The sequence below is a fragment of the Glarea lozoyensis genome (genome assembly GCF_000409485.1).
Source record: "Glarea lozoyensis ATCC 20868 chromosome Unknown GLAREA9, whole genome shotgun sequence".
NCBI classification, from domain to species: Eukaryota; Fungi; Ascomycota; class Leotiomycetes; order Helotiales; family Helotiaceae; genus Glarea; species Glarea lozoyensis.
In genome coordinates, this window is record NW_007361004.1 from 1,814,180 (window position 1) to 1,827,962 (window position 13,783).

General features: G+C 47.4%; 5 protein-coding genes across 5 annotated transcripts; 2 read left to right on the top strand and 3 right to left on the bottom strand.

Moving 5' to 3' along the window:
* Positions 1–803: 803 nt before the first annotated feature.
* On the bottom strand, positions 804–2,719 carry GLAREA_08543 (uncharacterized protein; the record flags this gene model as incomplete). Its single annotated transcript, XM_008090587.1, has 3 exons — positions 804–1,775; positions 1,824–1,876; positions 1,930–2,719. 3 exons carry the CDS (start codon positions 2,717–2,719, stop codon positions 804–806), a joined length of 1,815 nt encoding a protein of 604 aa, XP_008088778.1.
* A 1,130-nt stretch (positions 2,720–3,849) lies between these two features.
* Positions 3,850–4,005, bottom strand: GLAREA_08544 (uncharacterized protein; the record flags this gene model as incomplete). Its single annotated transcript, XM_008090588.1, has 1 exon — positions 3,850–4,005. The coding sequence occupies one exon, from the start codon at positions 4,003–4,005 to the stop codon at positions 3,850–3,852; it is 156 nt and encodes a 51-aa protein (XP_008088779.1).
* Positions 4,006–4,489: 484 nt separating this feature from the next.
* Positions 4,490–5,056, top strand: GLAREA_08545 (uncharacterized protein; the record flags this gene model as incomplete). The annotated part of the gene is made up of 1 exon (XM_008090589.1): positions 4,490–5,056. The coding sequence occupies one exon, from the start codon at positions 4,490–4,492 to the stop codon at positions 5,054–5,056; it is 567 nt and encodes a 188-aa protein (XP_008088780.1).
* A 292-nt stretch (positions 5,057–5,348) lies between these two features.
* Positions 5,349–7,179, top strand: GLAREA_08546 (HAD-like protein; the record flags this gene model as incomplete). Its single annotated transcript, XM_008090590.1, has 2 exons — positions 5,349–6,527; positions 6,574–7,179. The coding sequence occupies 2 exons, from the start codon at positions 5,349–5,351 to the stop codon at positions 7,177–7,179; spliced, it is 1,785 nt and encodes a 594-aa protein (XP_008088781.1).
* Positions 7,180–8,544: 1,365 nt separating this feature from the next.
* GLAREA_08547 (HAD-like protein) lies at positions 8,545–13,050 on the bottom strand (the record flags this gene model as incomplete). Its single annotated transcript, XM_008090591.1, has 2 exons — positions 8,545–8,935; positions 9,011–13,050. 2 exons carry the CDS (start codon positions 13,048–13,050, stop codon positions 8,545–8,547), a joined length of 4,431 nt encoding a protein of 1,476 aa, XP_008088782.1.
* Between the last annotated feature and the right edge of the window lie 733 nt (positions 13,051–13,783).

Consider the following 13,783-nt stretch of genomic DNA (forward strand, 5'->3'; position numbering starts at 1 on the left):
AGCCGTAACCAGAAACCTACCTCGCACCATCCACTATCTACTCCCTTGGCATCATGCCATTCCCAAGTCTCCTTTAATAATCTATACTCCGCAAGAAAACCCTCTAACCTCGGGCTTATACGTGTGAATTTAATCACCCATCATCTTCAAGACGCGTCACTATAATTTCGAAATACTTAGAATGAAGGTGATGAATTCCCTCCCCCCCCCGCCCCGACGTGCATCCTTTCCCACACACTTTCTCTCTGCATATCCACACCCCTATCCCCTCTAAGTATACTCTCAAAGGGTCCTCTATTGCCGAGAAACATCTAAATGTAGCAGATTTGCCAGTTTCCCGTTATTTATTAACCGCTATATCACTTTTACAACCCCAAGTACAAATATAATAAAGAAAATATTACATCTAAGATTCTCAAAAAATGTTATAACTCAAAAAACCGTCAGCGAGGGAGCACAGCACAGCACAGTTGTCTTAGATCGTAAGATAAGTACGAAGATAATTGTGAGGGTTTGTGATGGTGTATAAGTTGCCGTTTCTATGTGCTGAAATGGTGCATGGCTGTTATGGGAATGAGGTGAGCCGCTGATGGACGGACGTCGTAAATTTGGGGATTGGTTTAGACTGGTTTTAAGTTTTATTAGTTGAAATACTGATTATCTAATACTCTGTGATCCCATAGCACACGTAGTGTCACCCATACAACCTCTATCTTCCATCTTCCACTCCCCACCACAACCCACACCCTTAACAACCACAGCCTCAATCCTCCACCTCCCCAAACCTTTCCAAACCACAAGAATTAAATCGCAGTCCCAATACTACTTCCCCTCCTCCTCCCCCTCTCCATCCTAATCCCATCTCCAAGCGTATCAGAATCTTTCCTTACCCTCTCCCCTCCCATCCCCATCCCCACCCCTCCAAAAATCTCCCCCCTCACACTCCTAACCCTCCCATCACCAACCTCAGATCCTCTCCTGCCACCACCACCACCACCCCCCGAAATCCCCAGAATCTCCGACGCGCGGAACATAACCCCATCACCAGCCAGCCGTCCACCAACCGGACTACGTATACTCGTCCCAACACTCGGACTTATCAACTTCTCGCCCATTGCCGGACCAAATCCAGACGCAACATTGTTCTGCCTTAACGCCACATGCGAAGAGGAGGTGACAAGCGGCGGAAGTCTCGTATCCCCAAAACTCCTAAACCGAGGCGGTTCACGCGGCCTATCAGGGTCATACGTAAGCGTGATTTTCCTCGCCGGAGTCAATGGGTTCGGGATGAGATTTGTCGAGAACTTCGACGTTGGGACCTGCGTGATCAACACTCTTTTATCGCTCGATTGTCTAGGGATCGGATTCTCAGCGTCAGGGACGAGAATATTGCCCATGACGGTACTTTCCGGCATTTGAGCTGGGAATGTGAATCTGCTTTGGCCGTTGGTATTAGGGCTGTAAGTCGGTGTTGGTTTTTCGGTAAATCGGCCACCTTCAGCATATCCAATACGAGTGCCGGAACCGGTACCGCCGTAGCCAGCGACGGGATCGTCGAGTTCGCGACGGAAGATTTGGTCTTGACTGCCTGTGAAGTCGGAGACGCGGAAGCCCATGCGTTTTTCTTGTTGGCGGCGACGGTAGCGGAGGAAGAGGATGAAGGCGATGAGGGAGAGGATGGATGAGCCTATGATGCTGAATGTGAGAGCGAGAGCTAGAGTTCGGGTTGATGGAGTATTGCTGGCATCTGCGGTGGGGGTGGTTGTTGCTTGGGACTGTTTATGTTAGTGTATAATCTGCTTTTCAATTGTAGAGATACGTACTGCAATTGCTGTTATGGAACTCTGAGCATGTCGGAGCGCAGAGCTTGCACTAGCTATAAAATCCTTAGTTCTACCATCAAACCAAGGAAATAAAGTTTTAGCATACCTCTAACATCGCCCAGCTGTTGACTTGCACTTTCCAAAGCTGCACTGGCGCTCGACTGGGCGGATGTAATAGCAGCATTTGCGCTGCTGATCGCAGAACTTAGACTTTGTTCCGCCGCGTTATCAACAGAGGTAGCGGTGGTACTCGTAATTGGAGGTATAGATGTAATCTGGGGTATAGAAGCTCGAGAGCTGCTAACAGTAAGGAAGATGATTGTAGTTGAACTGAGTCTCCCGGGTATTATAGGAGCTGTAGAACGAGGAACGATAACTGGGGTAAGCGCTGAAGATAGGCTGGTGAGCGAAGAGGATGTTGATTGAGAATAATTCCTTGCTCGCTGCGAATCAATTGGGTCAATAGTTGACGGAAAAAATATTGGGGATGATAAAGTAGAGATACTGTATATGAGATAAGGGAAAAGTGTTGTTGAAGACGAGCGGAATGCGTCTTGGTCTCGTGCTGATGGTCGTGTAGTGACGAGAGGTACCAGACTGCGCGACGAACTTGTGGGAAGATCCAATGCCGAATTGGTGTAGGAAGCCGGTATCAAGGTTGTGCTGGTATTCAAGGCTGCCGTTGACTGAGGTGATTGTGAGCGTTTGCTGAGATGTGAATCCAGCCAGCGTCGGTGTGAAGTAATGAGGTCGTTGGCCTTCGATACAATACTATCCATCACATGCTCAGTCATCTCACTAACTGACTTCCCATCTCTAGACCGATCATCAACCTGTTGACTTTTGCTCAAGTCTTCATGGCGTCTCTTTCCACCCGACGTGATATCGACGCGCATCTTCCAGCCATACACCAGTTCCGGGAAACCTGCCCACGAGAAGAGAAATATTAAAAATTAAGAGTGAAAAAGTCACCAGGACTATCGTCGTTCAGTGTCGCGCCTATCGTACATTGATGCAAACTGTCCAGCAGAAGGTCGTAAAGCTTCTAATTAGAGTGGCGGTTTGAGCTTGTCGAATTCGGAAGGTTTCTAGAGTCACACATCGCTCCTTGTTCGTTGTAAATTGAATTGCTTCCAGGAAGCTTCCCGTTAAAGCAACGAAAAGAAAGCAGATCACTCGTCAAAGGAAAAGACACGCAACTACTCAAGTCCGAAGAGCGGGATGTCAACAGACCGAACAATCCAGAAAACCAAGTACCACACCGAAACAGCTGGTCTGTAAGACCGGTACGAGATCTGGTGACACAGGTTTATTCATGACGGTGCCTATGTTAATCATGGGGAGGATTCGCGTGGTCGATGACGCCAATGCAGGGTTGAAGAAGATCTGTTCGCGAGAATCATCATAGCGTCTGGAGTTTTGCTACTTTTCGAAACGGTAACGGCTTCAAGAACGCAAATTCTCCGTAGCCGTTGATGTAAATGACACAAACTCAAAACGAACCAATGAATCGGAGAACTCTACTTGACTCCGAAAAGCTTGAATAATAAGGTCTCTTCCCAAATAGTAAGTTTGTGGAAATCAATACCACGTGACCGACTTCCTACCAGATTCATCGCAATTTACAAACTCCAGGAGCGTTTTGATGATCCAAGAGACGAATTCTAATAAGACAACCTGATGCCCGTTGTATCCTTTAAGGAAACACAAGCGTGTACATGGTAGGTAAGGACATGTGATGTGGAGCATTGGAATTTTGCTGAAGGAAAAACCCAGTTTATCCAAGTGTTGTCAAATTAGGATGAGGAAATGAATGGTAGGACAACTCTCCTCAGACGAAAAACATTGAATGGTGTTGATAGCGAAAGAAGGAAAAGGAGTCTGTGAATATCTCTCACAGCGAGATTCAGGAATTGTCATATAAATATGTGGTAAATTTCATTGACATAGTGTGGAGTTGAGCTTCAACTATGAAGCAGCTTCGGCATGGAAGGATATTTCACTGGCCAAATACCGGATTTCGAGGCTATCCAAACACCATAGCACTCTTGGTAAGACGACCAGCTCCGTGAATTAACACAGCATCGAGCAGGACTTGATCTACCTCTTTACTCCAGCCTCGCTCTGGACCCCATCCAATAACTTTCGAATATCGGTTGACCACCTCACCAAGTCCAACCATCATATCACCGGTCCTCTTGACTCCTGGATAGCCATCAAACTCTACCACCTTGACAGTTGGTACTTCAAGCAGGACAGCATTAAGCAATCTGGCGCAAAAGCTTTCATAGAGGCCTTCTCCCATCCGCCAACCTTTGTATATAGCATCGCTCGGGTCGCATTCCACAAAGACCTTTAAGACTCTGACCTGTTGACAATCTGCAAGTCCAAGCGCATCGTTCACCACCCATCCTGGAGGAGGGTTGTTCCAACCGGGACCAACGCGCAATTCTAAGGATGTCATGGATCGTCGATAATGGGCTGGCAGGCGAGCAAGAAGAGGTTTCTTTGTCTTTATGTACCTTCCTGGATGGACGGGAAACACTCTAAAAGTATGGGTACTGAAGAAATGGTGAGTCGACTCTTGATGTATCTGCCGGGAGACTCGGAACAAAGAGAGCACCCTCAGTCGTGTCAATATTGAGAACGTATTAGGATCGAGATCAATGACTGGAGGTGATGCCGAGAAGACTGCAGTATATATCTTGGTCCGCAACTCAGAGGGTAAATCTAGAAACCGAAATCCTTTCTCCTGCGTCAAGTTCGTATCGTTTTCATCTTCGGTTGCATATGCAGACGCATACGCAGAGGACGGCGGTGTCTCGAAGGTAGGATTCGTGGACAACTTCATCCGTTGCATCTGTGCCGATAAGTTCGCTGTCGACGAGGAAGCTGTAGCAACTGCAGCTCGAGGTCCCGCCACTCCTCTTCTTCCGCGTGCCATGGCTTTTCAGGTGGCAGCTAGTTCTAGTGTTGGCACAAAGATTGGAGAAGTTAAGATGAATGGAAGAGTAAGATATAATTCATTAGATATGAGAGAAAGCTATAGGAGCGTACGAAGGTTTCGTCAAGATGAATTCGACTCGCGGGCGAAGATGTCGAGGTGCAACGGGACCGAATTGCTATGGGCAGGCACTCCGAAAAGTACCCGCCTAGCATCCAATTCTTTGGCAAGCCATGTTCGTCTCCTCAGTTTGTACAACTTTACGTCCAGGGAAGTGGTGCGGACGTAATGTCAAATTTCGTATTCTGAGTGTCAACTTTGAAGAGAAAAAGCAGAAGAGGAGAGGCGGGGGAAAGAGCTGGGAAAGAAATGGGATGGTGCTCGATGGCGCTAGGACGAATGTGGCAAGGCGGCTTGGGAAATATTTCTGGAGATGCAATTCTGATGTCAGGCGGAGGAGCTTGGGAGGAACTTGCAAGACCAGCTGTATCAACATCCACAACCTTTCTTGAAGTCTATATTTAATTAGCAGGACCTGCGACTTCTTTGTTGAAGTCGCTTTCATCTGCAGATAATTCAGTATGTTACCTCGATCGTTAGCAAGGTTACAATCGCCGGCTTTGAGGAGATCAACCGCATCATTGCGAGCCGGACCTTCGACAGCAACAGTATGGAGTCGTTCTATGGCAAAAAACAACAAGCCAAATCAATGGCAAAATAAAGCGCAGGGCCAATCTTCAAAATCAACTCCTTCCCAATCACAACGACCAGCAGGCGCAACTGCGGCCTTCACATCACCACCACAGAATTCTCAGAGCAGCAATACCTCTGGGAAGCCAGATTTCTCCAAGAAGCAGGACGAGGTTGACAAAGGTGCTACACCGGAGAGGAATACAGAGCCATCAGAGGCACCAGGTCCTGGCATTCCTAACCCATCAGCAAGAAAGGGAGAAGACCCAGCCTTCTCTGGAAAGCAGGACGAATTTGATACCGATGCATCACCATCCCAAAATACCGCACCTCAGTCTACATCCCCTTCTGCCATTGATCCAGCAGAGGCGCAAGCACCTAAATACCCATTACCAGATCTCACCCAGGGTATTCCTTCAACCTTGGAATATGAAACGATAGGAAGCGATGGTAGAAAGGGTTTAAATTTGACCGAAGCCGCGGAAGAGGGAGACGGGGCAGGTTCTGGTCGTAGAGGAAAGGGAGAGCTTCCAGCATCTGCCTATATTTCTTCTTCTGAAAAGAAGAGGTTACGTGTGGCCAACTATTTGTATGCCACATTTGCTGCCGCTGTAGTAGGAGGGACAGTATACTTGGGGCGAAACTGGGAAACAGAAGAGGAAGAGGTTAGACATGCCACAGATGCTCCATCAGGTTGGGCATTTGGTTTGTTCTTCAATCGTGCGAAAGCGCGAGTTATGGACAAGAGGAATTATTTCAATGAGCCAGCTTTTCCAAAACTTCTACCAGACGTCGATCCTATCTTCGAACGCCCTTATACGCTTGTCATAAGTATGGAGGATTTGTTGATCCACAGTGAGTGGACGAGAGAACACGGGTGGAGGATGGCAAAGAGACCTGGAGTGGATTACTTTCTGCGGTATTTGAGCCAGTACTACGAGCTGGTCATTTTTACAAGTCAACCTTTTGCCATGGCAGAACCAATCATTCGAAAATTAGATCCATATCGAATCGCAGTTTGGCAGTTGTTTCGAGAGGCAACACTCTATGAAAACGGAGAATACGTCAAGGTATATAACCTCTATACCACTCTTTGAACACACTAACACACCACAGGACATCAGCTACCTCAACCGCGACCCCTCCAAAGTAATCATGATCGACACCAACCCAGCCCACGTCAGCCACCAACCCGAAAACGCCATCATCCTCAAAAAATGGGAAGGCCAAGTCGGCGACAAAGACCTCGTCGGCCTCATCCCCTTCCTCGAATACATCCACACCATGGCCTACACGGACGTCCGCAAAGCCATCAAATCCTTCGAAGGCACCCACATCCCCACCGAATTCGCCAAACGCGAAGCCATCGCGCGCGCCAAATTCCAAGAAGAAGTCGCGGCCGAAAACAAAAAACGGCCAAAGGTCTCCGGCGGAGGCTTCCTGGCTAATGCGCTGGGTATCAAGCCGCAGGGTATGATGGTCACGGATCCGACGGAGTTGACGGCCGCGGAAGCGTTTGCGCAGGGTAAGATGCTGCAGGATGTTGCGCGCGAGAGGGGACAGCGCAATTTCGAGGCGTTGGATAGGGAGATCCGCGAGAATGGCGAGAAGTGGTTGAAGGAGGAGGCGGCGATGGAGGAGAAGAATAAGGAGGAGGCCATGAAGCAGATGAAGAGTGGGTTTATGGGGGTTTTTGGGGGGGAGAAGGGGGGGAGTAAGTAAGTGGGGATGGTTAGGGGAAGGGAATGGGGGGGTGGGGAGTTGGAGGGGGAGTTGTATATTATCCATGGATCTGCTGGAGGAAAACTCAACTCTACATCTATGGTTGAGGGGGTATATGATGAGATATGGGATTACCATCTCGTCAGTGACGTGTTGGGGATTGTTGAAATAAGGTGTGTATGAGTAGGTAGATAAAACTGTATTTGTTTAATGAAATATTCCTGAAATGGGAGCTCTATACCATCCCTTCGTGTCATTGTATAGCCTTAACTTTTCTTCGTATAACATGGTTGCTGTGCTAAACAGGATTTGCGTTATAAACTTTATGAGCTTGTCGATCCCTTGACTTTACTTTGCATCGGGTCAGAAAATAATCTATTCCATCTCCGTTCTTGGAAGAGCACCTCCTCATGGACTTAACTCATACTACCCAAAGGGATTTGCTTTCTCGGTATTTGATTTAGGTTGTTCTCCGCGCCTCCCGGATGTGTGGGCGATTTCCGGTATCAAGCTAATAATGGATCTAGATTTTTTGTTTGCTGAGGTAGCGGGTGTTGGAAAGATGAAGTAAGCGGCGATACGTGGTTGGTTATCTTGGGAGAGAGGGAGTGCTGTGGTGAGGAAGGAGGGGGGAAGATGGTGAAGGGTCTTGATTGGATATTTGACATGGTCAATCACTCACCTTCTCTATCCCATCCCATCCCGCCTCCCTAAAACATCAAAAGCCAGCGGTAAGAACGATCAAACTCCCACTCCCACTTCTAAACCACCACTACATCAAGTACTTCCCCCCCATCAACAAAAACCAGATAAAGACATATCATCATGTCCCTCCCTAATCCGGTAGATACCGTAAGTTGTTATAGTTGTTAATTTAGGTTTAAGGGTAGCACAGCCGTTCCAAAAAAGAAAATCCATACCCAAAAGAACATCCCCATCCCAAATCCCTCTCTAACCCCTACAATTTCCCATCCACCAAATCCAACATCCTCCCATTTAAACACTTAACATCCTCCCATTTAAACACTCAACATCCTCCCCTTTCCCAACACCTTAAGGATGGATGTGATGCGTAGGTGATGTGAGGAGCTATTATCTAGGTATCAGGCTCTATTTCTGATGACTTGTGTCTTGGCTTGTGGTATTAGTGACGACGAGATGGCTGGGTTATTATAATGTGTGAATTTGTAGGTTGGCTATGTGGTATAAGCGCTGAGTTTTGGTCGGCTAGTTGTGATACGGAAATAGTGGTGGTTTGGTGAGGAATGTTGGGTGTGTTGAGTATTAATTATTAATGTCGTTGCTAGTATATACACTGCCTCTACCCTAAACGCCGGGTAGTCCAAACGCCAATCCATCTAAAACCTATCCAACCACTCTCCCCTCAAGCCCATAATCCTCATCCCCCTCACCATCCCCATCACTCTCCTCCCCACTCCCACTTCCCCTCTTCCTCCTCCTAGATTTCTTCCTTCTCTCCATCTCAACCTCCTGCCACACCTCCACCTCACCCGCCCACCATCTACGACCCGCAACATCAAGAATAAGCTCCAGCGTCACACAAGCCATAACAACAATGCCCATCACCGCCCACCAGCTGAGATCGAAATGGTGAATAAACGCGTCGCGCGCGGTATATACACCAGCCGTATTAGTGTACGCGGCTGAGAGGAACAGGTTCCAGGCCCACCAGCCGCTGATGGTGAGGAGGCAGGAGAAGATGGGGATCCATGTTTTGTGGGTGTAGTCGATGATGCTGAGGGGTGTTAGCGAGGGGAATGAAGGGGGAAAGGAAACGTTGAGGGAAGGGAGGGGAAGAGGGAGGGCTTACAGGAGTTTGACGTTAATAAAAACGACGCAAATAGAGAATCCGAGGTCGCCTATAGCAAAGAGGCCTTGATCAGACATGTACGCCTGACCGTAAAGACCGTAAACCATGAAATAGATAAGCACCGCCTCGCAAGTCGCCATGAACATCCACCACCAGTATTTCTTCATATTAAATCCCTGATTCGTCTGCCCGTACGCGTATAACTCTGGGACTTCTAGTAACGTCTCAGCGGATAGATCTTGTTCGAAGATACCGGGGATCATGACAGGAAGCGCGGTAAAGAGCGTGTTCCAAACCGCAAGGGACCATGATTCGAAGAGCGAGGTGCCGGTATAGCCGTTCCACTTCTGGTATAAAGCTTGCACGGTGTAGAAGAGCATTTCTTTCCAAAACGTGAGGAGAATGAATTTTGCGGTTCGAAGATAGAGCCAGTGTCCGTGGACCAGCAAGAGTCGTTGCAGGAATCGAAATTGAGCGATGCTGTAATCTGCCACACGAGCTGCTTGAAGTCCTTCTTTACCGGAGATGCCGATGCCGACGTGTGCTTCTTGGATCATAGCAATGTCGTTTCCACCGTCGCCTATGGCGAGAGTGATGGATTTTGGAGATAACGTACGGATACGTTTCACAAGAAGGGCTTTCTGTGAAGGATATGCCCGTGTGCAGATGGTTGAGTCGACGCGGAGAAGAAGACTGTAAAATACGTCTTTCAACATATCGTTTGCTTCGACTTCGACAAGGGTTTGGCCATCTATTACCAGAACCGAGTGAGCGACTTGTCCTGCGTCGAGCTTCTCAACGGCCGAAGACATTTGAGCAGATATCATAGTGTCAGTGCCGTCGAGAATTATAATCTCTGAAAAGATCTTGCATATACCCGCTGAATGCGCGATATTAATCGCCGTCTCTCGCTTATCACCTGTAAGAATTGATATCTTGATATTTGCTCGTTGGAGTTTCGTAATGGTCTCCGCAACACCGTCTTGAAGTTTATCTTCAATACCAGTGGCGCCTGCAAGTTCCAAGTTCTGCTCTATCTGTTCCGCAACAGCTTCTATCTGCTCTTGACGGTTCGTAAGTGACGTCGTAGCTGCATGATGCTGCGAAGCCCAGGTGTCATACTCTTCCTGAGACAAGTAGCGATAACCAAAAACAAGAGTTCGAAGGCCATCGGATGCAAATTCTACGATATGCTCTAGACAGCGTTCGATAGTGCCAGCTTCGTCATGCACGTCATGCCGTCGTTCACTTTGAAAGGATGCTCCACGAGATGGGACTTCCAATCTGCTTGAGAAATTGCCCAAGGATTTCCTTGCGCCACCAGGAGAAATTGGAGTTTGAGGTGACGAGCCGCTGTCCATGAGATCTTGCTCAATGACGTTGAGACTCTTTCTTCCAAAATATCCACTGCTATTGTTTCTGGTCGGTGGTCCAGGTCGACTAATATTCAGACTCGATCTTTGAAAGCTCTTGCGAGATTCAATCTCAGAACTTTTGCGCACTAGAGCTTCCTCGACTTCCATGCTGACACGTTGTAGCCTTCTATCTTGAACAATAGATGCTGCATCAAATGCTTTTAGATCTTTTCTGAATCGTGGTATTATGACAGAGTCCGCGCCTTTACAAAAAAGGCAAATCCTTCCATCAGGAAATTTGACAAGGATCGACATACGCTTCCTCTTGCTACTGAACTCGATGATGTTGAGCACTTCATAATCATCGCGTGTTCCAGTATTGGGTCCGGTTGGAGGCGTGAGTATAGTTATGGTCTGAGTAGTTCGATCGATGAGAAGGTAACCCAAGTCTTGCGCCGCCTCGACAAGAGCAAGCTCATCTGGGGAAGCAGCTTGGAATCCCGTCTTACCACTGTTTTGAGCTTCTGGGAAGCACGTGTGACAAATTGCTAACGAGAGAATGAAGAACCGAAGCTTTTCTGAAAGTGCAGTCCTCGGATGTGTTTGAATGTATTCGATAATGTTGTCAGCTTTCTTCGTTTGTTCGTTGCTGAAATAAATGCTAAGCGACGGTCTTTGGGGAGCGGACGGTACTTCGAGCGTAATCCTAGGAGTATTCCCCGCTGTGGATTTTCTAGCGACACGGCCGCCGTCATCGGCGAGTGATGATATCCTGACGTCGGTGCTTCTCTTGGTAGTTTCATTGGCCTTGACGCTATCTGCTTCGTCGTCGACACCTTTCTCCTTGTGTGTCCAAATTTCGCCTCCTACGGTCATCTTCCGCAACTTCATGACATTCTCCGTCAAAGTTCCAGTCTTGTCACTCAAAATATGTGTAACTTGTCCAAGGTTTTCATAGATATTCTGGGTATTGCTGACCATCGGAGTGTTCGAAGCTTCATCGTACATTTCCACATCGTGCAAAAGCAGAAATTGCGCAAACTTTATAAGTTCCAAACTGATGTAAAGGGCTAGCGGGATAAGATTGTTGAACATGATCGCAAATGCGATGAAAATGTCGATCATACGTACAGTAGCATTTTCGAGATACCAAGCGTGGCGTTCAAAATCACGTTTCCAGACGACATAACCAACTGTGCACCCCGAAGCAAGGAGGACAACGAACACCGCTAACAAGATAACGACACGATTCGTCATCTTCTGAATAGCAGGCGATTTTGCTTCCGGATTTTTACTAGCGTTCATCCGGATCTTACATTCTTCTCCAGTATTTATGACCATACCGATGACTTGAGCAGTATTCCTGACGATGCTCCCACGAAATATAACATTGCTAAGTGTTAGGGGTAAAGTAGTGCCATCTACAGTCACCTTTCCATGAAAGTCGTACAGGTCGAGATTTGGGTCCTCGACAACGAAGTGAGCATTACAGCATGAGAGCTCATCTAAAGTACCACATTTCAATTGAGGCACTGGATAGCGGCTTTTGAGATTGGTTTCGCCATCTAGAGCCATCGTTTCGACATAAGCGACTCCATCTCTGCCATCTGCATGTAACATAACAATATCTGCTGGAACCTCTTCGTCGCGACTCAGCTCCACAATGTCTCCGACCTTGACGTGAACCCACTCAACTTTCTTCCAGGGAGATGAGTCCGATGCGGCGTTGTTAATAGAAAAGGTGTCTTCTCGTGGCTGGTCCCTGCCATGTGAAGTCGACGAACGTGCTTTCGAAATAGCGTGCTCGCCGGATTTCCAAATGACTTTTCCAACTTCCTTTCCAAATTTCTTAGCGGCCGACGAGATTGAAAATTTCAACTGGCCCTGACTTCCGCCTAGAACCTTTGCCATTTTTCCATTTTCGACCTTGTCCTGTCGATATCTCCTCCAATCATCCCATCCTTCTCTGGCAACGGTGAAAAGTAAAAAGAAGAGCAAAGGAAGGATAGTCGTATAAGTACCAGTAGTACTCAAGCCGGGAATTAATTGAATGATACCAGTGACGAGAAAGTACAGATTCGGAAGCTTGGAGAACTGGAACCAGAACTGATGCGGAAAGAAAGTAATCATAGTATAGCGAGATGAGCGGATGGCGTTATTGATGTACTCTTTTCCCGTACGTTCATCAATGAGTGGAGTGGACCGAGACGTGGATAGAGAGATATGCCGACCGTCTTTTGTTGGAGGTAGAGTGTCACGCCGGAGGAGTTTCAGAACAAGCGGATTGTTCGTCACAGAACGAGATTTCCGTATAATTGACTTCTTAACAGTTTGAAGTCGATGGCGGCCTAGATTGTTCAATGAGCCAGAAGCCGACGTATTTTTGCCATTTCCACTTGTCGATTCCTCGTCAAAACTTGCTTCTTCGCTCCTGACAGCGCTTGACAGAACAAGCGGGCCCCCATTACCCAAATTCTTTCCATCTTTCTTTTCAGAAGTGCCCTGCCCGGTCCCTAGCGCCGAAGGAGTAATCACCATTTCAATATCTCCTGCTACATCACGTGATCCACCTCCGTCATTCAAAATCGTTGACGAAAAACGCCCAGAACCGCTGTGGTTGATTGCATTGCCAACCTGGCGCGATGCATGGTCCCGTTTGCCGTCCTCTGGATCCTTTGAGCCCATTTTAAGTACTTCTTACAACGCGTTGCTGCGTCCACCCGGTATCCAATTCAACGAGCGCAAGAATGAGTCCCTCATCTCTTCATGTTGCCACACCAGGCACGACGTAATAGCGATCAAATAAACCCCTTCCAAAGTCCGAGTCCCAAATCCGATTCCAGGCGTCCAGGCGTCCAGCAGACAATGATATTGTTCTCGGGACGAAAAAGCGTGCGTGGCGGGTAGCTGCGGCAATGCGATGCGGACGCGATATCCAAGCAGATGATTCTATAAAGACTGTTTCAACGAATGTGAGAGTGTTGAGCGAGTGTCCAAGATATCCAGTCGATGATATACAAATGTGAGGGTGATGGAGAATGATGAAAGAGGTATTGTTCGAGATTCGAGATTTTGGAACTCCGTTCCGCGCTATCCGGCTTTCGGAAATGATCCACTACCGACAAGGGGTTAGCGGAAGCTTATACGAGGTAAGGCGAGTGGTTTCTGTAGCCAATACGAAAAGCAATAATAATTGATGATTCTCAATTAAAGGTGGTATTTTATAGAAATTTTGATTATATGTAGATATAACAATTTTCATTCTTGGGGAACATTTGAGTGCATTTAAATCTTCCCAAAATTACACGTCTTTCAAACCCGTATTGGCGGGACTCGACAGTGTTCGGTCTTGTATAAACAATATTGTATTTCATAATTACAAGCCAAACTGACTAAGGTTGGTGAAGAGGGTGAACGA